This window comes from Pyrus communis, chromosome 10 (assembly GCF_041283825.1).
Source record: "Pyrus communis isolate YQ-2024b chromosome 10, ASM4128382v1, whole genome shotgun sequence".
Classification (NCBI taxonomy): Eukaryota; Viridiplantae; Streptophyta; class Magnoliopsida; order Rosales; family Rosaceae; genus Pyrus; species Pyrus communis.
Genome location: NC_142574.1, coordinates 30,023,192 through 30,048,064, shown reverse-complemented (window position 1 = coordinate 30,048,064; position 24,873 = coordinate 30,023,192). Strand labels below are relative to the sequence as shown.

General features: G+C 39.1%; 3 protein-coding genes and 1 pseudogene across 5 annotated transcripts; 1 reads left to right on the top strand and 3 right to left on the bottom strand.

Annotated features, from left to right (window-relative positions):
- Nucleotides 1-85: 85 nt before the first annotated feature.
- LOC137730060 (homeobox-DDT domain protein RLT1) lies at nucleotides 86-10,625 on the bottom strand. Of its 2 annotated transcripts, none has more exons than XM_068469127.2 (18): nucleotides 9,847-10,625; nucleotides 9,296-9,751; nucleotides 8,651-8,724; nucleotides 7,627-8,028; nucleotides 7,461-7,550; nucleotides 7,217-7,381; nucleotides 6,895-7,117; nucleotides 6,479-6,579; nucleotides 5,898-5,984; nucleotides 5,646-5,795; nucleotides 5,389-5,544; nucleotides 4,708-4,917; nucleotides 3,880-4,575; nucleotides 3,240-3,794; nucleotides 2,214-2,843; nucleotides 2,008-2,112; nucleotides 1,474-1,734; nucleotides 86-1,257 (listed from the first exon to the last, which is right to left on the bottom strand). In XM_068469127.2, the coding sequence occupies exons 1-18, from the start codon at nucleotides 9,989-9,991 to the stop codon at nucleotides 409-411; spliced, it is 5,355 nt and encodes a 1,784-aa protein (XP_068325228.2). In that variant the 5' UTR covers nucleotides 9,992-10,625; the 3' UTR covers nucleotides 86-408. The 2 variants fall into 2 exon arrangements, with proteins under 2 accessions (XP_068325228.2, XP_088534623.1); XM_088678497.1 differs by having other exon boundaries at nucleotides 8,651-8,727; nucleotides 9,847-10,519.
- Nucleotides 10,626-12,522: 1,897 nt separating this feature from the next.
- Nucleotides 12,523-16,497, bottom strand: APE2 (Glucose-6-phosphate/phosphate translocator-like protein). Of its 2 annotated transcripts, none has more exons than XM_068468154.2 (12): nucleotides 15,964-16,497; nucleotides 15,773-15,847; nucleotides 15,565-15,630; nucleotides 14,416-14,494; nucleotides 14,164-14,284; nucleotides 13,975-14,070; nucleotides 13,698-13,810; nucleotides 13,533-13,610; nucleotides 13,324-13,440; nucleotides 13,139-13,238; nucleotides 12,956-13,056; nucleotides 12,523-12,763 (listed from the first exon to the last, which is right to left on the bottom strand). In XM_068468154.2, exons 1-12 carry the CDS (start codon nucleotides 16,215-16,217, stop codon nucleotides 12,746-12,748), a joined length of 1,218 nt encoding a protein of 405 aa, XP_068324255.2. In that variant the 5' UTR covers nucleotides 16,218-16,497; the 3' UTR covers nucleotides 12,523-12,745. The 2 variants fall into 2 exon arrangements, with proteins under 2 accessions (XP_068324255.2, XP_068324256.2); XM_068468155.2 differs by having other exon boundaries at nucleotides 15,959-16,210.
- A 2,075-nt stretch (nucleotides 16,498-18,572) lies between these two features.
- On the top strand, nucleotides 18,573-22,084 carry LOC137729597 (Pentatricopeptide repeat (PPR) superfamily protein). The gene is made up of 2 exons (XM_068468576.2): nucleotides 18,573-20,035; nucleotides 20,432-22,084. Exon 1 carries the CDS (start codon nucleotides 18,577-18,579, stop codon nucleotides 20,020-20,022), a length of 1,446 nt encoding a protein of 481 aa, XP_068324677.2. The 5' UTR covers nucleotides 18,573-18,576; the 3' UTR covers nucleotides 20,023-20,035; nucleotides 20,432-22,084.
- LOC148693874 (protein DMP4 pseudogene) lies at nucleotides 20,543-21,384 on the bottom strand (annotated as a pseudogene).
- Nucleotides 22,085-24,873: the final 2,789 nt, after the last annotated feature.

Sequence of the window (24,873 nt, the reverse complement as noted above, 5' to 3'; positions counted from 1 at the left end):
AAGTGATGTTTGAAGGAATGGTTTTTGACTTTTGAAAGAATGTCCTTGGCATTTCACAAACTAAAAATACAAGAACATGTGTTGCTTGCGCTATAAGTAACTTGCTCACCCTTTGATTAGGTAAATAAATGGTTTTGTTACACGCTTAATGACTTAACGCGTTACATCACAAAACTATTGCAGTTCCCCCTAAACCAGTATCCTCTATCCATACACTTCCACTTAGCAATTTAATCCATAAAATGGAAATGTTAATCTAATAATTATAATAGCAAAAATCAAGATTTGGGGAGGCCGATATTGATTTCCGTCACCAGGATGAGACGAGCAGCTAGTAAAGCTGCATTATCTAAAACTGTATGCAGCCAGGGTACCTCGGTTGCGCAGAGGCAGTTCATATTTCAATCTTCATTCACTATAGTCATCTGAACTTTCCGACTCTGTGCCATCATCGTTTCTCATCGCATTTGGCATTTCATCTGAGGCATCACTCATATCGACATCTACATCCCCTTCTGAATCTTCATCTCTCACTTCTTCCATGACGTTATTGTCATCTTCAGAAGTATCCAAATCGTTGTCACTAGCTTCTACTAAACCCCTGTTCCATCCGCTGGAAGTCCCATCAAACCCAATTTCCCAGTTACCTTGTTCATATCCCACTGCTTGTTCGTCGTCTTCAGATTCCAATGCGCCTGCTTGTTCATATCCCTCTCCTAACTCTCCTTGTTCATATCCCTCTCCTAACTCTCCTTGTTCATATCCCTCTTCCAACTCTCCTTGTTCATATCCCTCTTCCAACTCTCCTTGCTCGTCACCTTTCACATTGATCTTTTCATCATCCCATTCCTCAGCCAAGTTTCTTGGCGATTCTCCTCCACTCTCAGGGCTGCTGCGTATGTCACTCATACGGCCCAGAGGTGTCTCCTCAACAGCCCTGTTCTTCATTCTCCTCTTTCTAACAGTTCGGCGACCCCGTCCACTCCCTTGTCCCTGCGTTCGTTTTCCCACAGTTCTCAACCCTTGACTCAAATTCTCATTACCCCTAATGTTCCGACGACTTACCACTGATTTGGGATTATTCACCTTTTTCTGCCACCTTTTACCGCGTCCTTGCTCTCGACCTCCTCTACCACGTCTAAAGCTGTTTCGTCCACTTTTCAGGTGAGTACTGTTGTCTTCCCTCGTGTACTCATTGAGGCCTGCTTCTGTTAGTTCAGTCTCACTCCTCGATGTAAGAAGTCTCATAGGTTGATTCTGTACACGAAAAAAGCACATGTAAGTTGAATGACACGGTAGAAGATGTACATACACCACCAACATCAATTCAACATCTATGGAATTTCATAAAAGCTGTCTTTTAAAGATTTGCATGCTTTTCTATCACCAAGTTTCCAGCAGATTCTCTTTCAATTTATTTATTTTTGCTGGGAATACCAAGAATGAGAGCAAAGAGAAAAAGGGAAAACTCACAAGATATTCTCCCATTTCCTTGTCCGCAGTGGGCTCAGGTTTCGCTTGCTTTACATATGTAATTGCTGAATCTATCTCATGAAGCCTCAGAGCCACAGCTGCAGTGGTAAGTGGTATCCAAGGAAGTACAGGAACGGATCCACTGTCAAGATAATCGCGAACAACCCCCGACTGTTTGCAGGAGCCCAGTAATTCCTCTGTCAGTGCAAAGTGTGATGACAGAAAGTCTCTCTTCACAGCAGTCTCAAACAGAGTCAATGTCTGCGAGGAATTTTGTCCAAAAATGAGCAATTTATCATATAAAAAGTATGGGAACAGACATACGGGGAGCCATGGTCGTACAGGCCCAAAAACTCACTGGTGAGTTGTGAATAGAATAGCATGGAGAAAAATGGAAGTGAAAATGATGGATAAATATTTCCACACGATACTTTTCATTTTGTTTGTAAAAAACAAAAAAAGGAAATCAGAAAAACAAAATTTCTTGGGGATATAGGGTTGAGCATAAGATAAAACAAGTAAAGGGATAGAAACCTGTAGAAGTTCTTCCATTGATGATGACGCATTCAGTTTCTCTCCCCACATCTTTCGACGGTCTTCAGTCCAAACCGATTGAAGAGCCTCTGGTGGGGTAGATACCTGTGAAACAAAAAGTGAGTGATATGTAGACTGAATAAAAAATCAAGCGTGGATACATTAGATGCCAGCAGAACCCGAGGTGTAAAGCATTAGTATCTCACCTCAACAAGAGCTATTAATGCCTTGAGCAATCTCCTGGCCAAGGGAACAGAAGTACAAGGAACATGGAAATCCCAAGGTTCCAACGTCCTTTTTCTTTTACATTGAATTACATGTTCACTAAAGCCAAAATTTCTGTTGAAAGCATCAAAAGTCTGATGGCAAGTATCGCAGTGGGAATCCTCAAAGTAATAACTGAGGCAGACATCACAAACATCAAACAGCGGTCTGCATCTCTCCTTCCCATATTTCGTGGCACCTAAGGTAGATGAATTAAAGCATTGTTTCCACATCCACTTCTGAAAATCTTGATACCTTCTCAAGGCAGCCCTTTTCTCAGTTTCACTTCTGTCGAGCTCAATTCTGAAAGAAGAGGAGCTCTGCGTTGTATCAGAATTCAAAGCACAGACTGTACTTTCAGGGCTGTCAAAACGAGAAGGGAAATCAGGACTAGAATCCATTTCGCCGGCTTCATTTTTAACATGGTTTTTACTCGGGCCTGCATTGTTAGGACAATGTGCATTTTTCCGACCATTCTCCTTGAAGGATGCCTCAATCTTTTGCAACATTAAGCGTAAATGAGATTCCCTAATCCCGCGTGTGTCCAGAGCCGTAACAAGAGCATCAAAGGCCTATACAGACAATGAATTCAAAATATTATGATCATAAAGCTCTTAAAAAAAATGAAACAACATGTCAAATCTAGCAAGCATAAAATTTAAGCATGCCAACAAGCAGACAAAAACCTATTACAAATGTGACTTGAGAACCTAAGACATACTGCCAACTGAAACAGCATGTCAAATCTAGCAAGCATAAAAGGATAATAAGTTTCCAACTTTGCTGAGAAGCAAATGATGCCCAACACAACTTTGATTCACATCAAATGGATGAAGGGCTCAATAATGGTTTATCCTAAAGATATAATGTAATCTGCATAACCAACAACATTCATTTGTGCAAAAAGAAACACAAAAACACAGAGATACGTGCCATTGAAACAGAATATAAAAACTGTTAAGCGTTACCCCTTCAGTGTCAATAAGCCTCCAGCTTCCATTGTTCAATTCAATAAAAATTCTGCCTGAACCAGGATCATTTCTTGATGCAGATGCAACAAATTGCCAGTATCGATTATGCCTACGATCTTGACCAAGAGGCAGGGACCTGTATGCATACATCTCTTCTGCTCTATGTGCAATATATGATTTTAACTGTGAGCGTGACCTTTTTGATGCATATGCAAGTTGCTGAGACAAAAAGTTATCAGAACCCATGGAGAAATCTTGGGCTGCTGAGGTCCTTTCAACAGGCACACCATTTAGCTGATTCTGAACACCTTGTGACCCATGGATAGACTTTTGATTTTCTGCAGTGACTGGAGATGCTTCAATGTTTCTGTTATCAACATCCCGTAAGGGACTTTGGCCGTCCTCTACTCCGGTAGCTTGTACGTCAGCTTTGCCTCCCATAAAAGATTGAAAATCTAACCTACCAACATTCTCTTCTTTTAGGCGACTTTTATCCAGCTGTGCCTCTGCCAACATTTGCTTCTTAAGCGCATTTGCAGCTTCTAATCGATCCTGTTGAATTTTGGTGTCAAATTTATGTTTTACACAGAAAATACAGCACTACATTGATTTCAAAAACTTGAAAGGAAATATTTACCTCAAGAACAACACGAATAGTGTTTCCTTCATTTGCAACACCAATCAAGGCAACAAGACCTCTAAGACGCTCTTCCACGCTGAGATCAGAATATTCCCCTTCTGTAAGTCCTTGAACCCATGACTCACCTGACTTGCTTTCATCAATCTCCATATTTTCTTGGTCAAGATTACTATTACTAATATCTACACCCGAAACACACTGTTTTGAGGAAGCACTAGGACAGAATGCATCTTTGGAACCAGTGACGGGGGAACATGAAACATCCTTATCAAACTCATTTTTCACAGCAAGTCCAACATCGCCGCATAAACTGTCCTTTCCATTTTCTGAGAAACTAATTACTTCACTGTAATCATCAGGGGATTTCTTTGCAACTGATGGAGTAGCTAAGTCATCAACATCAGGATCTTCATCAACTTCAACTTCACATTCAAAGTCTTCGTCTCTTTCAACCTCATCATTTTCAACATCATCGACATCTTCCGCAGCTAAAATTCCATTTTCAAATATCTGAATTTTCTTCCTGGCCGCTGAAAGTACAGCCTCAGCATCAATAGGATCCTTTCTGTAAGCAGCTCGTACACGATATGTTGAAGGAGCTATTCTTTCAAAGAGCTTAGTATCTCTTGTCAAAGCAACAGAAATTGAAGCTTCGGGAGTCTTGCTTGTTGTCAGGTCCCGAAGGCCAGATTTCTTACAAAAAAAAGAACAGATAATGGACAAATAAAAAGAAATCAGGAATGAGGCACATAAAACCCAATACCAAAAAGACTACTCTTGTCACAACTCACAACAGAATTTTTGCTAACAATAAATTTTAGTCACCTGAATCTTTTCTGCAAGATCTAACACTGTTAGTCCCTTATTTCCCTCAAGTGAAAGCACATGAAAAGCTGCAAACTTTACAGTTCCAGGAGTCAACCGGTGTCTAGATCTTCTTGGAGCCAGTAAGCCTTTCTCTTGCATTACTGCAAATGCATTTACAGCTGCGGAACCATTTCGTAGATTAGAAATGGCATCCTGACAAACTTTACCCTGTAACAACAATTGTACAGTGAGTCTTGCAATTTTTAGCAACAAAAATAAAACAGAAGAAATTCCAAATCTGTAACGTCTGAATGTACTAATTTGATTGAAGAAAATATACACAGGAACAGCCACCAATAAGGTGGCTTAATATGAAGTATGAACATAAAATGTAACTGCAGTATTAGACTAAGTCTTTGAGCACTGCACTAATACTAGTCGTCAAGCTAAGTCTGAATGATATTCATATGGGTTCCTTTGTAGTTCTCATTAAGCTAAGTCTGAATTTCGTCATATCATCGAGTTCAACTCACAAATCAAACCTAAGCAAAGCCAAACATCTAAGTTTTGATGCTCTTACTTTGAACTAGGATGCCAATTTAACTTGAATTCAAACTACTATGTATATAAATTTCACTTTCTTTTTTCACTACTCTTAACTGATACAGGAGATAACTTATAAAGAATTGAGAAGGGAACCTCATCCTTATCAGGTGTGTATGACCATGCAATACTACTTTTCTTCAGCTGTGGCCCAAATCCGGCAGAGAGTGCTAGTTGCCGGAATATTTCAGGCCATGTTAGCAGATTTAAGTGCTGCTGCCAGTTTCGTATATCAAAGCCCCATGCATATGCCTGAAATGAATAGTAAAATCCAAAATATGAAGAAATATTAGGAAAAAGCAACAAAATGAGCAAACAAAATAACTGCGTGCATGAAGAGAGCGGGAGATTACTCCTTCAACAATCTGTGGATGTCCACCTCCAGGATTAGCAGCACCATTTTGATTTATTCCTAATCCAGTAGGAGTCCTTGCAACATCTTCAATATCTTTGATAATCAACCTCAAGAGAGCAACATGGATCTCACCCAACAACCTTGAATCCTAATATCAAAATTGTATTTAGTCTATGAGCAGCAGAAAACATATGAAGAACAAATAATTAGAAAGCACATTTTGAAATAAAATAACTCATTGGTGGCTCACATAGTCATGAAATGCTTGAATAAACTCATCAAGAGTAAAGGGCCATAACTCGAGAACATCAGCGAAGGTAATCAAAAATCTCCAAACCTGTTAACATCACAACATTCAAACATCAGAATCGGAGGCATTAATTCAAATATCAGCAACAAAGAATCTACTACAAGTAACATGCATACTGGAGAGAACAATTAATTTATAACTAGACACAAAATTAAAAACCGTGAGATCACATACCAATAAGACAGTCACATACACCAAATGATATCAGAACAACATCTTTACAAGTGATAATTAGTCTCCTCTACTAAATAATGAAGTGCCAGAAAGCATCGTTATAGGTCCACAAAACCTATAAAAGCTTATCATCGTTTTTCCACAATAGAACTAGGGAACACACGCAAGACCAGGAAGAAAGACAAGCACAGTGAAACTATTGCAATAGCCAGAGGCTGGACCATAGATATTACTGACTATGCCCTGTGCACAAGACATACTGTACCCATAAATCGTACAAGAATAGTTGATATCAGCATATAAGGTACTTTTAAAAGCTCGTCTAATAGGAAAAAGGAAGAACGCACCATGAGAAGGTTACCAATATTCGCCTCTGAATTGATCCACGGCTGAATTGCAAATGGTCTTTTTAATTGCACAGACGTAGGTGGGAATGCAACCAAAGAATCTGAACCACGAAAAATCACGTCATTGAATAAATTTATAGAGTTACTATAGACTGCATATTTTATTTGCTCAATTTAGTACATTAAAAGTCCTGGATCGGTCAGTATCAAGCTTATTAAACTGAATTCAAGAAGATTCAAAAGATTTAACTTCAAAATTCTCTGAATGAGTGCCAGAGAACATACACCAATTGGGAGGATACTGAATAGAATAGTAGATCACATGGATTTATAAAGGGCTAGAAGATATAATTTGGTACTCTAAGCAGCCATGTCAAGGGTTAAGAGAGGTATTCATGTTACCAAACAACGCCTACCTCTGAATGCATCAAGGTTTTGCAGGGTGTCAAGATCAATAGAAATAATGGAGGACAAACCATTGCTTGCAGCTGCCAACTCCATTAGTTCTAGTTGCTCATCCTCAATAAGCTCCATAGATTCTTTAGCAAGCCTGCGTGCAGTTGCCTTCTCAAGTGCAGCTTTGCGTCTCACTACCTCTCTCTCTTTGCGAAGCTCTTCCTTCTGCCTCCTTTTCTCAGCCTACACGATAAACCCAGGGGGGTTAAGAATTTATCACGTTATGATGAAAAATCAAAGATGCATCACATATGCATTACATTAGTAAGTCCTCGAACTTACTCTTATATACTCTTTCTGTAAAAACTTTTCCCTTCGTTCAATTTCACGTTTTTGCTCACGCTTTAATCTCTCTTCCTCGCGCTGCCTTTCACGCATCAACCTCTCTTCTTCTTTTCGTCTTTCACGGTCTTGCCTTTCCATTTCCTTCCTCATTCGTTCCTCGTTCTATAAGCAGAAAATTCAAAATATCAGCATACAAACTGCTATGCTTCAGAAACAATTGTTTAGGACTGAAAAATAGAACCTTTCTCCTCAGAATATCTTGTTTCTCCAGTTCCTTCCGGATCCGCAGCTCATGAGCTTCAACTTCTTTAGCGATTCTCGCTTCTTCACTCTACAAGGCGCAACTAGTTAAGTCCTTGGCTGAGAAAAAAAATACTATTCAAATAAAGTTAACTGCACAAGTATACCTTGCGTTTCCTCTCCATTCGCAGAATAGAGTCATTAATTTGATCTTCAGATAATACATTAGAGTTTTCCGGTGCAACAACAGGGGGATCACTAAACTGAGTATTTACTCTTACATTAGTGAAGGAGTCCCTTTGTGGTAGACTTCCATCATCAACAGGAGATGAGTAGGGCACCGCTTGCCTCTCCTGCTGAGACAGAAGACGAACACGCGACGCATGACCATGGACAACATGAACCCTTGACAACGGCTCATTTCCAACAGCAAATGATGAAGTTCTTGCAGATGGACCATCAATGGCTGAATCGTGAAAATGAGATTGAGAGACTTGTCCATATGCATCAGACCGAATACTGGAGTGATCTTGAGGAAAGGGATATTCATGGAGGGTCCTTGGAGCAACCTGGGATGAAAACTCATTCTAATTCAATGTTTCATCCAAAAAGAATTGAGGACACATGAGTACATAAACACCGAAAATTGCAGGCAACAGAAAAAGATAAGAATACCAACAGTACAAAATCAATTTTAATGCATCAGTTCCCACAACAAGGAGGAAAAGGGAACGAAAGGGAGAAAGAGTACCCAGACAGTTAATAATGAGTTGTTTTGTTACCAGTCATGCAACTAAACACAACTTTAAATCACCCTTATAAAATTAAGCTAAGAAGATTTGGACAAAGATACAAATACTCTTGCTAAGATTTCAAACTCAGACTGCTTGAAGCATGCTCAATCGAATTAGAGTTCTAAAAACTGGCACAGAAACTATAGATACTGCTGCAGTCATCGAACAGTACTCAAGTGAGTTGCAAAATAATACCACCAACCCTATGTTCGTCCAACCCCCACAAGATTATCTTGTGGTTTTAAGTTTTGAAGGATGTCACATACTAATAAGAAGGGCAGTACGTGTATACCACTTAATGGCTCGCCAGCATCTTATAGAGCAGATGTTATCATATTGCACATACCATCATACAGTGTATAAAAATAATCAATTGATCAAAGAAAAAGGGACAGACTTTATTTGGTTTTGCATCATGACGCTCATATTTGCCCTCCAAAGCATGGGCAGACCGCTTCAGCTGCTCCGCAACTGCTTCACCAAGTAAATAATCAAAAGGGTTAGCAGGAAACCTAAATGCATACCAAAAAATCATTCAAATAACAGGAAATAATATGCTAGGGTAACAATCTGGTTTTATCAAGCACTAAATTGTATGTTTTTTCACAACTTCTCGGATTACAATGCATTTACTTTGGGTAAAAGTCTATACTTTTAGACCACCACAAGATGAGAAAATTTGGAACTCAAAACTTTTTTGCTAAACTACCGTGAAGCATAAAGCCTTCAAAGCAAATGTTAATCTTAAACCAAACTAGGAACGAATGTTAAACAAACTAGTAAACTTAATTATCAAAAAAACTGGTTACGTATTGACACATTTAAACATGGCAAAACAGAGTCATGAAAATATTTTCTGTTATCTTATAGAAGGGTGTACAGAATACAAATATACTCTGAGAAAAATAGACCAAGATAAACCCACTAACAAGAATATGCACAAAATTCCCTGCACAATGCTGCAATCCAGTCCCACATAAGTCAAGTACAAGGCATTGCTCAATTGAGCTGTAAAATCAACAAGGCAACCCAGTAATTATACCTATAGGTGCCCCAAATGCATCTGGCGGCAAAGGATCAAACTCTATCCCAAGAAGCGGGCCATTTTCCCTCAATGGCTCTCCCAATTGAGCTTCCACACAAGCAATGGCTCTGAGCTCCAATTTCGACTGTGGCGACTCATAATACCTCCTTCCCCTCATTGGAATGTCATCAGCCACACCCCTAGCCACCACATTCCGCAACTGTGCATGACCAAAGGGGCTTGAGCCGGAGCCGGAGCCCGACCCATAATCACTACCGGGCTCTGAGCCATGAGCCAAATCATCCATAGGAGGCTCAGGCAAAGCGGGTGCCAATTTCCGCTGCTTCTTGGGTGGACCCCCTTCCTTCTTGTCCTTCAACCTTCTGTGACAGAACCACATCTGCAACTGCCGATCGGAAAGCCCTAATCTTTCCGACAGCTCAGCCCTAACCGCCTCCGACGGGTAGGTATCCACTGACCAAAAACCCAAAAATCAAAACAAAAACTTCAATTTCCACAGAAATCCAAACCAAAAGTTACAAAAGAATTTTGTAAGGAATCGAACTTACAGGCATATGCTTTCTCGAGGGTTTCGAGCTGAAAGGGGGTCTTCATCTGACGCTTGGGCTTGCTCTGCCCCTCACTGGAATTGTTAAATTTACTATTGCTCTCATGATTTTTGTTCTGATTTTCTCCCTCCGATGCCGCCTCCATTGAAACCGAGACCGAGATCTGGGATTTCACCGAAAGCTTCCGCCTTTCAATCCCTCAAACCTTCAAACCTCGAAACCCTGATCCCCAAATTCTCATAAAAAACTGGGTCTTCCAAAGGAATCCGATTTCCTTGCCCCTTCTCTCTCTCTCCCTCTCTCTCTCTCTCTCTAAAACTCTCGTTCGTTCTTTCTCTCTCTAAAAACAAAATACCGTACCAGTCAAGGAAGACGAGATCGAGAAGAAAAAAGGCGTAGGATTATCATGATGGAATAATAAGAATACGAAGAATAAACATTTAGGAATAAATAAATGTTGAATTTTTACGGGGATTGAAAAGAAAACACAACAACAAACAATAACATCATTAACAAAAACAATGATTAATATTAATAATATCGAAAAATAGGAAAAGGGAAAATCAGGGGGACGAGGAACATTATAAAAACAGCAACAGCAACAGTAGTATTTCCTCCTCCCTCTGATTCTAATTCCAATTCCACCACCTTCCATAATATTTGATTTTTCACTTTTTTGTTTCTAAATTTTTGTGTTTTTTAAATTCACACGATGCTACTTTCATGTGAAACGATGACTTTTCGGTTTTTAATGTTTGTGTCGTGTGTGTTGGACTCTCAGCTGCTTGTTTTGTTTTAATTTTGTATATATGTTTTATTTCTTGAACTTTCAGATTTTTTTTTTTTTTTTTTTTTTTTGGTTGGCAACAATTTTTAAGGTTCTTTCTTTGTTCAGTTTTCATTTTTTTTGTTTTGTTTTATGTTTTTTGTTTTGGTTGAATTAAGTTAATATGTTATCGCATCGTATCATCATGTGTGTGCGTGTGTTTATCGAAGGGTTCTTGGTGTTCGTTGGTTTGGATTCTGTGTGTTCGTTGGATGCGATCTTGTCATTGGGTGAGCGATGATCGAGCATGTGTTTCTGCTTTCCTCTGTTTGTGGGCCCCGTTTTTAGTTTGTACACCATTGGGCTGGGCTTTTGTGAAGTGGATGATTAGAAAATGGGCTTTGTACATCATCGGCCGGCAAGAGAAATGATTCGAATTTGTCTACTTGTTTCAGTATTCTATTGGAGTGATGCATTTTTTCTATTTATAAGGTAAATGAGTTAGCAATTTGTCACGTCAGCCATTATAGTACAGTTTTGGTTAACTTTTGATATAAAAAAATAATAAAAAAATAAAAAGACTGAAAGATAAAACTGAATGCATTCATTAGCCTGATAATCACCACCGTAGATCACGCGACAATGAAATACGTGTTTAGCTTCACCATTGGAGATGCTCTAACATTTTAGGATAGAAATATATGATTTTGTGACGTGGTGAAAATTTTTTTTTTTTTTTGGTCAATAAGGCCTCATTTGGTGGTCTAAATTGAATCAGACTTTGTATTTCATATTGATTAAAATTACGATTCACGACCCACACAAGACATCCGTTGTTATGAAAATCCAAATAAGAATAAAAAGAATAAGGAGAAGCAAGAGGGGTTGTCGACGAGCTTGTTGATTCGAAGAATTGAAACCCATGTTTAAGGTTTGGTTATATAATTGCTACTTTTCAGGACAAGTTTCTATGATTATTTATTTCATCTATAATATACATCTAGCTTTCTAATATTAAAGATAAGTACACCGCACAAAGGTGAAAAATCATATCTAATTTGATCCAATCAACGTAAGAATATAGGATTCTCTCATCTCCACTTCTCTCTCACTTTTCTTTGTTTCTTTCTTTCTATAAAAAAAAAAAAAGTCAACACAAAATGTTGACGTGATTTAATCATGATCATTCAAATAGAAGGAGAGGAAATTTGGAGGGGAGAGAATCATACTCCCAACCAAACATGCCCTAAGTTGCTATAATGCACTTTCGTAGCACTAACTAAGGAATTGTGTTATTTTAATTATAAGAGGTATCAAAATATTGATTTAGCTTTTAGAGCTCGTGGCAAATTTCTGATCACCAATAAGAAAATGCCCAACTAAAAGCATTTAGTAGAGGGTACAATCCACTCCAAAATTTTATGGTTATCTCCTCTTGAATATCTTGAACCATTTTTTTAAGGACCCCAGTAGAACTTGGAAGGTCCTTATCCTCACCCTTGCTTGAGTGGCTAAATCTTGATTATCCTTCATTCCTCAAAGAGAACTGTGTCTACAGTTGGAGGGCAGTGTTTTGCAGCTCTGAATTTCCAATCGATTAAAAAACTTAACTGCAACCAAGTGATCAGACAACTATTCTTACAACCACTTGTCTGCGGAAAAGAGTTGTAGGAACAATTGTCCAATCACTTTCGGGCTTTAAATAATTTTTTTTCCTTTATGCTTTATTGTAATTGTTTGGCACATCCAACTTACAAAAAGAGGATGGGAGAAAAAAATATTAAGAAAAGGTTGTCATGAAGACCGAGACGTTAATAAAAACTCTAGACAACTAATATCATGTAAAAGTAAAGTGAATTGCTTGACTTAATGAAATAAATACAAAGTAAAAATCACGTAAACAAGAAACATGATAAAGAAATGATCATTACAAATTAGAATATCTTTGTACTCTCAATCAATGGAAAAAAAGAGGGAAAGAGAAGGAGGAGAGGAAAGGGGGGGTGGGGTGAGGAGGAGGAAAGGAAACAAACTATGACGTAGATAACAGATACTCAATTTGCAATTTCTTCTGAAGGGAATTTATGAAATTTACAATGCATGGTTCCCTCCATGTCCGTTCTTCATTCCGTCTCATGCAGCTTTTCCTTGCTGGATTTTCAGGAAAGACAATGAAAAATGCATTAGCTAACTGAGAAAAATGTGAGCAGAAGTGCTTCCTACATAAGCAGTCTCAAGCGGGTTCTAATACTAGTTTAAAGGCAACTCCAAACATGCACGATTGCAGACATTGGATGCAAGAGTAGATTGCATGAACTATCTACTTAGCTATATCTGACTCACTCGTTTCTCTTCTTCTATCTTGGCCTTGAGGTAAGAGTAGATTGCCACTCCTGCAATTGCAATGGCAGTTCCAATACCAGTTTGTGTTGAAATCTTGTTACCTGCGAGCAGCAGAACACAAAAGAGTCAAGTTTTCGTTGGTCTAAAAACGAAGTTGAAGATTGTCAGACATAAAATCATTACCAAAGACCACGATCGAGAAGCCAATCACAAACACACGCTTCAGCACGTTTCCAACTGCGTGCGTAAGAGGCGCCACTCTCTCCAGGGTGTTGGTGGCCAACTGAGAATTTGGAAAAACATAAACCGTTCGTATGATTTCATAACAATTGAATTCAAGTGAGAAGATTATGCTACTACACATGTACCTGGTTATAGAGATGGTAAAACAATCCAACCCAGAAGAGATCGGTGACGAACTTGACAAGTCCTACTTTGGCAATTGCATCATTGAAGCCATACTTGATCAGTTGAGGTCCCTCTAACTGTTGATGAGGGACGAGACACGGAATTCATCAAAATTATTATTTCAGTTGCAGAATCAAACGTCCGGGGGTCTCAAGAGAAGTGTACTCACGATGAGAGCGGGTGGAATGCAGACGAAGAGTGCAATGATTGAAATATAAGCATAGAGATTGGTACTGTCCATATCAGTCTGCAGAAATAACAAAAATGTTATATAAAGAGGGAAAAGTTAACTTGGAGAATTCAAAACGTAAAGTTTTCGAGAAGGAAAACTCACCATGGCTTTCTTTGAATAGATACTCCTGTAAGTGAAGGAGATATTTGAAATCATAGCACTAATGAAGCCAAGCCAGTTGAAAGACAACTCAGTCAGCGATGCCATCGACACACCTGCATTTTAAAACCATGGAAATACCAACTTACGGGATACTAAATTTATATCTGTTCGGACAAATGATTCATCGAAATAATGAGTTGCACATTAATATCAACACATTTGGTTAAATCTCGGATAATACGATTACAACTGAATGAACATAAACAGAAGAGCATACCAATAACAACAGGAGCCAGGGACAGCCATAGAGACAAGGGGATTGATTGTCCGAGGACAAATTGCGAAGCAGAAGCATTGAAGAATGGCTCAAGAGCTGAAACAAATAAATCCAACGTTAATGCACCATTAACTTCATAGTCATTTGTTCTTATCCGAAATCTGCTGGATCATAAATTTGTGCTCTCACCTTTGATTGTATGCGTGAAGGAGACAGCAACGGCTGCAAACGAGACGTTGCTGGTGACGTGGCCAAGTGCATGGCACACTGCCACTGGGATGAGCAGCTTCAAGAGGTTTGCATCAATGGGCTACATGGAGAGAAAACACGGTCACATTTCAAGTGAACCAGACACAGATTTGCAAACGTGAGTTAGGTCAGTTTGCCCGTTCTAACTCTCGAATTCAAATCCCCCTTTATTTATTGAAGTGGTTCACTTACAGCGCGTTTGGGAAGTCCCACGGCCCAGCTGATCAAACAGTACACTACTCCGACACCCAAGTGCACGACCGACACAAAACTGCACCCGCACACAACAAAACTCATTTCTTCAGAAGAAGCCGGAACTTAAAATAACTAGAACAGGCACGGGATATGTCATTACGACCGTATTTTAAGCTAATTGTACACTATCATATAATTAGCTTCTTCGCATAACACTGTATGATTTAAAATATAGCACAGTAACATCTTGATGCAGGAAACGATTTAGCTTTTTCGCAACTACATGATTTAAAATACAACACAGTAAAATCTCGTTGCATGAAAACATTTAGATAGTGTATGATTTGAAATATATCATAGTAATATCTCGTTGCATAAGAGCAAATTCACCCTTAAAAAATGACATGGCCCAAAGTTCATTTAATCCACCCAAATGAATAGCAATTGATTTGATTGAACACTAATTGGCCAAATGAATCTCCACTCCTAAAAAATGAGCTGGCCCAAAATCTAGTCAATTCGTATTAAAATATAATTAATTTTTTATAAAATAATAAAATAAATTATTTTTAATTTCGGATATAATTTTTAACTAATCTTGTTACGTCATGTGTCATTTTCCGAAAGTACAATTTGTGTAGAAGATGGTTAGGTATTTATATATAAAAAAAATCGTTAAATTTTTTTTTTCTGTATTTTTAAACATTTCTTATAATTTTGTATTAAGTTAATTAATCTGGATCGTTGGATTTCAAAAATGTTGAAATCCAACCGTCCAAAAGTGGACACGTGGCTCACAGTGAGATTCTAACAATATTTTTTTTAAGGTCTAGAACACACACCCACACGCCAGCTGCATAAAAAAGAATCAGTCATGGTTGACGTTAACATGACATCAGATAGGCCGATTCCTCACTCAGCCCATTCTGGGCCGGCCTAGAGATTGGGGTGAACTTTGGGCCGGTCTATTTTGTAGGATGGAGTGGGTTTTTGAGAATGCGAGCTAATTTTTTTAGACTTTAGACCCGCCTTCAAAAGGGGAATGGACTTGCTCTAAAGCACTTAGCTTTCTCGCACAACAGTATATAATTTAATATAGCACAGTAACATCTAGTTGTATTAAAAAATGGAAAATGGGACACTTACTATGGATACGGAAAGTAATTGTAGATCTTCTTGTTCATGATGTTGAAAATTACGTTCAGAAAATACCTGAAAACCAAGGACAAATCCGTAATTCCAGACACAATGATTACTCAAAAATATATATACAAATAAATTCAAATTAAATATAAACTGTTTCAACAATTTATATTAAGCCGTTAAATTGTAGGTGAAGCGCGCGAGTCCGTACCACATGAAGAAGAAGAAACCGGTGAGGATAAACGGGTACTTGTCAAAGAACCCGATCGGCGCCACCTTCGCGTCCCTGTAACACCACCGAGTCAGAAGGAACCGGCAAAAAACACAAACAAAAAAAACTCATTAGTACGGAGGCTGACGGTGGCGAGTCAGACGAGTCGGAACGGAGGAGACGGACCTCACCCGGGCGAATCTCCTTGAGCCGGCGACGAGGCCGCGGCGAGGCACGGTTTGAGAATCTCCCTCTTTATCGGGGACGCCTCGAGCAGCAGCGCCGGGCGGAGCTGCCTTCCCCATATGAGGTTCCCACCCTCGCTCACGGCCCCTATCGGCCGGGCCGAGACGAACGATACGGCGCCGTTTTCTCTGTGGGATGGCTTGCGCTGGTAGGGTAGCGGTGCGAATGCGGTGGCGCGTGACAACACTCGCGACTCCATGATTGGTGGGGAAAGCAAGAGGGAGAACCGAGTGGCTGAGAGGGAGTGGGGAATGTGAATTGGGAAGATACAGTGAGCTCTTATTTGTTGTTCTGAACAGGGCAGGGACAGAGAACGAAACGAATCGTTTTGCAGGGAGAACGAAGGCGGCTAATTGCTTTTGTTTCCGTTCGTTTGGTTAGGATCTTGTACGAGGCGGAACACGTTAGTGTAGTACATCCGCCGGTGTGATTAAGTTAGAAATTGCTTATGTAGCACTGTGTCCAGAGAGATTTGAACCGTTCAATTTGATCTCTATTAGTCTATTTCATTGGCCCACTTAGCAAAAACTCAAAAAATTTAACAGTGCGAATCTCTTTTTCTCTCTCTCTTCAACATATTGAATCTCTCAGTTCGTAGGTTTCGGACCCAGAGATTCATAATGGATTTCATTCCATGTAGCACCTCTGCTTATAAGAGCTTAAGTTAGGTGACTGCACTATGTTAAAGGTGTTTTTGTTACAAACCCGTTGAATCCAAAAGTGCATACAACCTCTTTTACAACCAACTGCATTTTCAGTTCAAGTACTCCTCTGCCTTTACATGTACATTAGAATTGTAATCCTAAAATATATCAAAAATTCAAATAAGATACGCTTTTCCACAAAATGTTAGCATGTTGGAAGCATTTTCTGAATATGCATAATCACTGTTTTTTAAGAAAGTACTTATAAATCTAAAACCGTTTTTAACTTCTTTTAAGAAGCACGATAAAAAATGATTTGATTGTTAATTTCGCTTTTAGTTATTTTATAAGCGGTCTTAAATAATTTCGAAGAGGTTTGAGTTGTTGAATGGTGATAGGATGGGAGGAGGAATATGGGGCACTATGGTGGGGGGTGGATAGAGAATGAGGGTGACATATGGGGATGTGAACTGAGGGAGGCGAGGGGGCCCTGCTTATCCCCAGCGTAAGGCGTAGGAGCGACGGGGATGGGTGTGTTTTCGATCGCCTTATCGTTTGCGTTTACGTAATTCCCTTTCCTCTGTGAGCTGTGAATCCTTTTGCTCCTCTCACCTGTTTGTCACGGGCATCAAATTGTTGGAACACAAAGCTTATAAAAGCTTTGATGATTTTTGTTCAACAACTAGTCCACTTACCCAAAAAAATATCTGATCGACCAAAAGGCTCACAATTTATTCACACGGATGATTTTTTTTTTAAGGTACGCATAGATTCTATATAGCCTCAATTTTTGGGCTCTAAGTATGTAGGTTGACAGATACGACGTTGTAACTCTAATGTAAGTTCAGGGTGACAATTTACGTTCTATAATAGTCAATCATTTTAATATATGAGATCAAAGTTGAAGAAATTTGAGTAACAGTGAAGTTTTATCAAGCTGTTTGATTTGAAAAGAGAAAATTGTAGCAATGCTCTCTCAACTTTAACTAATAAGGGAAGCAATGGTCCCTCAACAAAAAATCATTTTATCATTGGTTACTTAACTGATCAAAATGTGTAACTATGACTCATTTTGTCAATTTCGTCAGAATTCCATTAAAATGAGTCATGTTGGAATGAACATTTTTACAATTGGGTTAAAGTCAAAGGACTACTTCTCCAATTGAATTAAAGTTGAGGGCCTTTTTCTACAATTTTGCACATTTGGATTTTATATTTGCCCATTGGTTCAGCCTTACGTGCATGACACGTGACTCATTTTGAAAGAAGTTCCAACGGAATTGATGAAAAAGACTATAACTGCACGTTTTGAAGAAAGTTGAAAGACCATTGATACAATTTACTTATTTGAAAACCCCAAAATACGATGACAAAAGTCACATCATCATTTGTTGGGCCTATAACGGACATGACCCAACATAATGGTAGATCGACCCGATCCATATCGGACATGAACTTTTAACGATTGGGCCTGATTCAAATACTTCATGTCTCGATCCAAATTCGTAAATTGTCATCCAGTCTTCGCGCCGCCGCCGTCAAAAGCGCCTCCGCTAAGTATCACCACTCATAGACAGCAACGGCGACGGCAAAAATACACCGAATCAGAAGGAGAAAAGCAATTGCACGACAAGCAATCAGCCGAGGAGGTAGCTACTCCTTGTGTTTGAGTTCAATTCATACTTTTTCCCGCGAAATTCTTGTGTGATGTATGGCGACCCGAATCTGTTTGATGAAATGCCTCAGAGAGTTTAGACCAAATGTCATAGCTTGAATTTTGCTGCTAATTGATTCATATTGTTCGTGGGTAGTTTTGTTTTGATTCGGAGATTTTCGTGGAACCGTTTATTGTGCAAATTGAAGCTTAATTTGGAGTGGGTGATTGCCATTACTGAGAGAGAGTTGGTGCGAAGAATGGGAAGTAAAACTTTGTTCAAATGGTCGAAACAAATCACGACTTCCCAAGTTGGGCAGCTGATAAAAGCTGAAAAGGACTTGCAGAAAGCTGTTCTCGTATTCGATTCGGCAACAGCCGAATACACCAATGGTTTCCGGCATGATCACACCACATTTGGTCTCATGGTCTCTCGGTTAGTCTCCGCGAACCAGTTCAGGTCCGCAGAGGCGTTACTCGATAGGATGAGAGAGGAGAAGTGTAGTGTTACTGAAGATATATTCCTCTCTGTTTGCAGAGGGTACGGCCGCGTTCACAGGCCGCTGGATGCCGTGAGGGTCTTCCACAAGATGGAGGACTTTCAGTGTAAACCAACCCAAAAAACTTACATTACCATACTTGGCATTCTTGTTGAAGAAAACCAGTTAAAGATTGCTTTCAAGTTCTATAAGTATATGAGAGAAACTGGCATTCCAGCTAGTGTTATTTCGCTTAATATTTTGATCAAAGCCCTTTGTAAGAACAGTAATTCTATGGATTCAGCTCTTCGAATATTCCGCGAGATGCCCAATAAGGGGTGCACCCCAGATTCGTATACGTATGGTACTTTGATCAATGGATTGTGTAGGATGGGAAAGATTGGGGAAGCAAAGGGGCTATTCAAGGAGATGGGAACAAAAGGTTGTTTGCCCTCTGTTGTTACTTATACTTCCTTGATACATGGTTTGTGTCAATCTAAGAACTTGGATGAGGCTATGGAATTGTTTGAAGACATGTCAAGCAAAGGTATTACTCCAAACGTGTTTACTTACAGCTCTTTGATGGATGGGTTTTGCAAGGGTGGGCGTTCTGGACAAGCAATGGCACTATTAGACTTAATGGTTAGCAAGCGCCATAAGCCGAACATAATCACATATAGTACTTTGCTTCATGGACTCTGTGAAGAAGGAAAGCTTCAAGAAGCTACAGAGATTCTTGACAGGATGAAGCTTCAAGGCTTGAAACCAGATGCAGGCCTTTATGGGAAAGTAATAAGTGGATTTTGCAATGTATACAAGTTCAAGGAAGCTGCAAACTTTCTTGATGAGATGGTCCTTGGCGGAGTTACACCTAACAGATTAACCTGGGGCCTTCTTGTTAGGATTCATAATGCAGTGGTCCAGGGCTTGTGTAGCAACGGTGATCAAAACCGAGCTTTTCAACTGTATCTTAGCATGCGTACCAGGGGTATCTCAATTGATATGAAGACTTTTTATATTTTAGTGAAATGTATATCTCAGAAAGGAGACCTGCACAAAGCTTATCGAATTGTTGAAGAGATGGTGCTTGATGGATGTGTCCCCGATGAGGGAATATGGAGTGCCATGGTGGACGGTTTTTGGAATCGAAAGAAGGTGCGTGAACCTGCTGAGTTGTTGCAGGCTGAGCTGATGACTGAAGTGGTTGAGCCTGAGACACTAATCTGAAAGTTGTGGGCTAGTAAGTGCTCTTGCACACGTTTCATTTTCTTCATTCTTATTATGAAAACCTGTCCAGCGAATTGCTTTTCTTTTTAAGAAACTATACATTTCCGGCTCAATATATGACAAGTGTCCTGACACATGATTTGTAAAGCACTTTCTGGGGATGCTGTTGTTGTTGACCGACAATCTTGAAGTGAACTGCTCTTTTAATTGTCTGGCACTATAACACATAGGCTCATGCCATCCACATTCCATCCTTCGTTTTTGTCTTTTGGCCAACAAGGTGCCACCCTTGTTCGTTATGGATTTACTAGATTCATGTAACTGTTATGTATTTCGAGTTTGTGGAATTTTTGGATTTAATTTATAGACAGTTTTCCAAATATTTACATACCTGACTCATGCAATACAGGAAGATGTACTGCAATCTTTGGCACATAAGATAAGAGAAATCATTATCTCAAGTGTTTCTTAGTCGGCACCTCAAATGATATTCGTAATTATTTGATTAAGAGTTGAGATGTTTAAAAGTTCTCTTTCAATGTGCCATGGACTTTTGAACTGGAATTTACAAACAAAGAGAATCGTCATATGACCGGCATTTACAGATCTTGGAGGAAGCCGGGATGGAAGAAAGAATAATTAAGGTTGTATGTGCGGGGTTTTACGGTTTTAAGTAGCATGCAGGCAAATATGAACTGACCAAGCAAAAGAGGAGTTGCTAATTTGCAGAGAGGGGGAAGCCCATTCCGTGGCGCTTGGTTGGAAACACAACAAACAACATACTGCAAATGACACCAATGCCAACTGGCAATGCTGCGAGTACCTCCTGAGCCTCATCTGACGGTGTTGGATAGAAGCAATTCACTACATTCTGATCAAAAAGTGCAACAGCTGTGAATACAAGTATTGACCTGAAGGCATGGAAGAAATCTATAAACCGCAGATGGAAATTTGCAGCGACTTCAGTTGATATGTTGGCTGACCCATCAATGATCCATAAGCCTTTGAATGTAGCGAACCCATAACAGACATTTCCTTTATTGTCCCTTAAGCTGTCAGTGAAACTCAGTAGAAAACATGAAGCCCCGCAGAGGGCCACAAGGCCAGCAGTCATGGACCGGCTGACTGAGTCACAGTTGCCCTGGTTTGTAAATATGGGTGCCAGAAGCTGAAATTCAAGAACTGTTCCCGTAGGCAAAAGATTGGCCAAATGAGCCGTGCTCCGAAATGTCTGGATTCGCCTTTCTGTATCAGCGTTCTTTGCTCTTCTGTCACGGATTTTGGTGCATCTTGCAAGAGGGGAAGTTTCTGATCATCATCATGCAGGTGTCTGGATTCCTCAGCTCCTATCTTGATCTCCATCGACCAGAAACGTTTGATAAGTTTCTTTTTCCCTTAATGTTTTTGGTCTCTTCTCTCGGTTTGTCATAGAATTTTGCTTGTGAGGAACAAGGTTATATACATAGGAATAGAAATGAAACTTGAGTGGAGGTAAAGGGAGGGAAAGAGTAGTTAGCCATGCCTTGCAAGGAAGAGAAACCTAAAACTGGAACTGAATTTTAGATAAAGCAGCTAGCAGAATTCGGAAGGGAGAGTTTTGGTTTCGTGCATTTGTTTTTCGCTAACTGCCCATGAATCTCTGATGACTCGTTATAGACCATGCTCTCTAGAGTAGTCATAAAGGGGAGAAAACTATCTTTTAACCAAGATCACATGCATTAAGATACGAAGGCTTACAACAACGAAAGCATGTCCAATAGAAAGTGAACCGCTCCGTTCAATAAACGCTGACCACATGGTGATTTGGTAACGAGAGTATCTCCGTAAAGGGGGAATCAGGTACAAAGAAATTTGGGAGCCTTTTTCTGTTGCTGAAACGCAATGCGCATTGGTTTGAGGCAAGCTTCACAAGAGGTATTGTTTACAGTTATATTATTATTATTGCTAATTTTAGATGTGGAGACTCACAATTATTTGTTATTTTAGGCTTTGCTTTTGTGGTTTTTGCTTGGAAACATGAAAGTCTGGACTCTGGTTTGGATGAGATAGGGAGGTTTGATCATACATTGTGTCATATTATACTCAATACTACCTTGCACGTTATATTACTTGATAAACGGGCGTGAAATTGTCTTGGACCTAAATCTTGCCACCAACAAAGCCCCACATTTTAATTTTGGATTTCTAGAGGTTCGATACGAGGTGATTTTCGCACTTCCCATTTTTCTCTCTGTACTCCCTTTATTTCTAGACTCTAGAAGGGTATTCAAAAGACAAAAACAAGAAGAGAAAACAAAAGTGCGAAAATCACTACCCTTCAATGAGGACTTGTTATGGAAATGGTTGGGAGAGTTGTCCTCCATGACTAGGACTAGGACCTTAAAACCTGCCCATTACTAAAAGGCCCAAGGCATCGCATAAAATAGCCACTGGGGTGCTCACACTGGGCTCAAGATACCCATTACATGGCCTTTGTTGAGTGTTTACCTAGTCTTACGTCGAATACGAAAAAATTTCGTACGGGTATTACACTAGACCGGGCCATCTAGTTGTTTGGATAAACCATCATTGAAGCGTCCCGTGTTCGTAATATAAACGCGAATAAGATTTTGATTCACATAAGCTTGTATTATTATTACTAGATGTTACGATAACAGTGTACTTGCGTTACATAAGTTGTTCTATTTTGTAAGAGCTTTATCATGAATAACGCGGTCCGAATTCCCGCCCTAACAGGTTTTTCACTACTTAATTTACCATTTTACCGATGATGATTCACTTCTCCCGAATAACTGTATTTGATTCATAATTCCGAACTACCCTCAGTTATTTCACTTCACACCGTAGCTGTGACTTGTGAGGATGACAGATGCCAGTTAGGCCGAGTGTGGTGATCGGCGTATTTATGGTGAAGAGAGATGTGATGTTTAAAGAGTTTTGACCAAATGTGTGCCCTCCTCCTCCTCCTTTTGCGTTATTGGACCGTGCATGGCAATTTGGCATGCATCGCCGAATGCTAGGGTTGCTTAGGCTGGAAGTAGCCGTTATAGACAAGAAAGGTCATGGCCCCGCACATTACCCTTTTAGCTTTCTTCATCACTTTTTTCCTTAAGTGATTAGTCCTAGCTTGTGGCTTGTGGCTTCTTAGCTTGCTTTTTGAGGAATTGAGATTCTATTAGGATTTCTATGTTCTGCGTAGTCGGACTTGAAAATCTAGGCCATTTAAGAGAGAAAAAGAGAGATTTGGGATGTTCAAATACTTCGTTCTCTGTGAGGTGGGCAAGAGAAATTGGCTAATGAGGACTGCATAATTTAAATTGAACAGTCTATATTTTTGTATCCAGCAACTTTGGACATAGTAATCTAAAGAGGATCTCAACTACTTTTTGAGATGGCATCCGTTACAAACTCAATTATAAATGCACATTTTAGCCGTCACTAGTTATACAGTTTAGTTGTGTTTATTCTTCCTTATTCATAGAAGGTCTCAAATTCAAACTCACATGGATTACCAATTTGATACCAAATACCTGTCAAAATAGAAATATTATGGTATTAAAAAATGTGCATTTCAACTCGAATATCTTAAAGGTTAAAAAGAATCCCACTTAAAATATATATTTAAATTACATATTTGAGTGAAGTCAGTTAATCAGTTAGAACAATGTGTATGTGTCCTTGCACCTAAATTTGAATCGAGAAATCACATTTTCTTTTTCTTTTTCTTTGAAGAATCTTTGAGCTATTAGATTGCAGATTCTGGTCCAAAACTGTTTACCAGCTACAACCATGCAGCTGCTTTAATCCTATAAATAACAATTTCCAACTGTAATTACCAACACAATACTAGCATCTAGCTATTCCCTCTTTTTATTTTTATTTTTTTTATCGAATTCCATGATGACCAGCAACCCCTACTTCCTACTCCTCCATTGATTTCAAGATTGTGAAATAATTACCCCATCAAAACTTGGACCCAGATACTTATAATTTTGTTTCTTTAGGACATTCAACAATGCATGGAAGAAAATGTAACATATCCTGTCAAATATATAATTAAAAAGGTTTTTTCTAGTACATTTTAAAGGTGACCCCATTTATTTATAAACATACCCTACAAATGCAGAAGCAAATGATCATTTGGAGAGAAAGAGATACCAGGTGCGTGTTCTGAATGATGTTTCTGGGTGTGCGACGATGAATTCTCAACTTTTACTTAACAAATGATGGATCGCCATAGCCAATGGCACAAACAAGCATGCAGAGATATATGATCATGGCAAGGAAAGAGTTTACGTACCTTTCCATTCTTTTTTGCTAATTGATAGCTTCAAACTTTTGTTGGGTTGTTTGTTTCACCTTCTTGCAGTTTTCAGTACCAAATGATTTTGTTTCTGCTTTTTCCCTAGTTTCAATGATGCTATGTTTCCATGAGAATGCTTTTATGAATATGCAATGGAAAAAAAAACCCTACAATGAATAAGAACACGAGAATACGTCAAATTAACAAAAAAAATTATTTTATGACCACAAAGGAATATAACACGACACGAAAATACGAGGAAATATTACTATGTCCATGCATCGTAAAAGAAAACCCAAAAATTTAATATTCTTAAGTAACAATCGACAACTTGGCTCCTTTCCTATATTTGTGAGAAATCAAATTTTATACGGTGTCTACGAAGAGAAAGAAAAGAAAAAAAATATTGCAGTTGGTAAATAAATCATTCAACGTATAAATTTATAAATCAGAGTAGAATACAATACGGTTGAAGGCAATGGGTTCTGCAAAGACATGATAAGGATGCATGCAACATATGTCACATCTGTTCCTACTAGGTTAGTCGA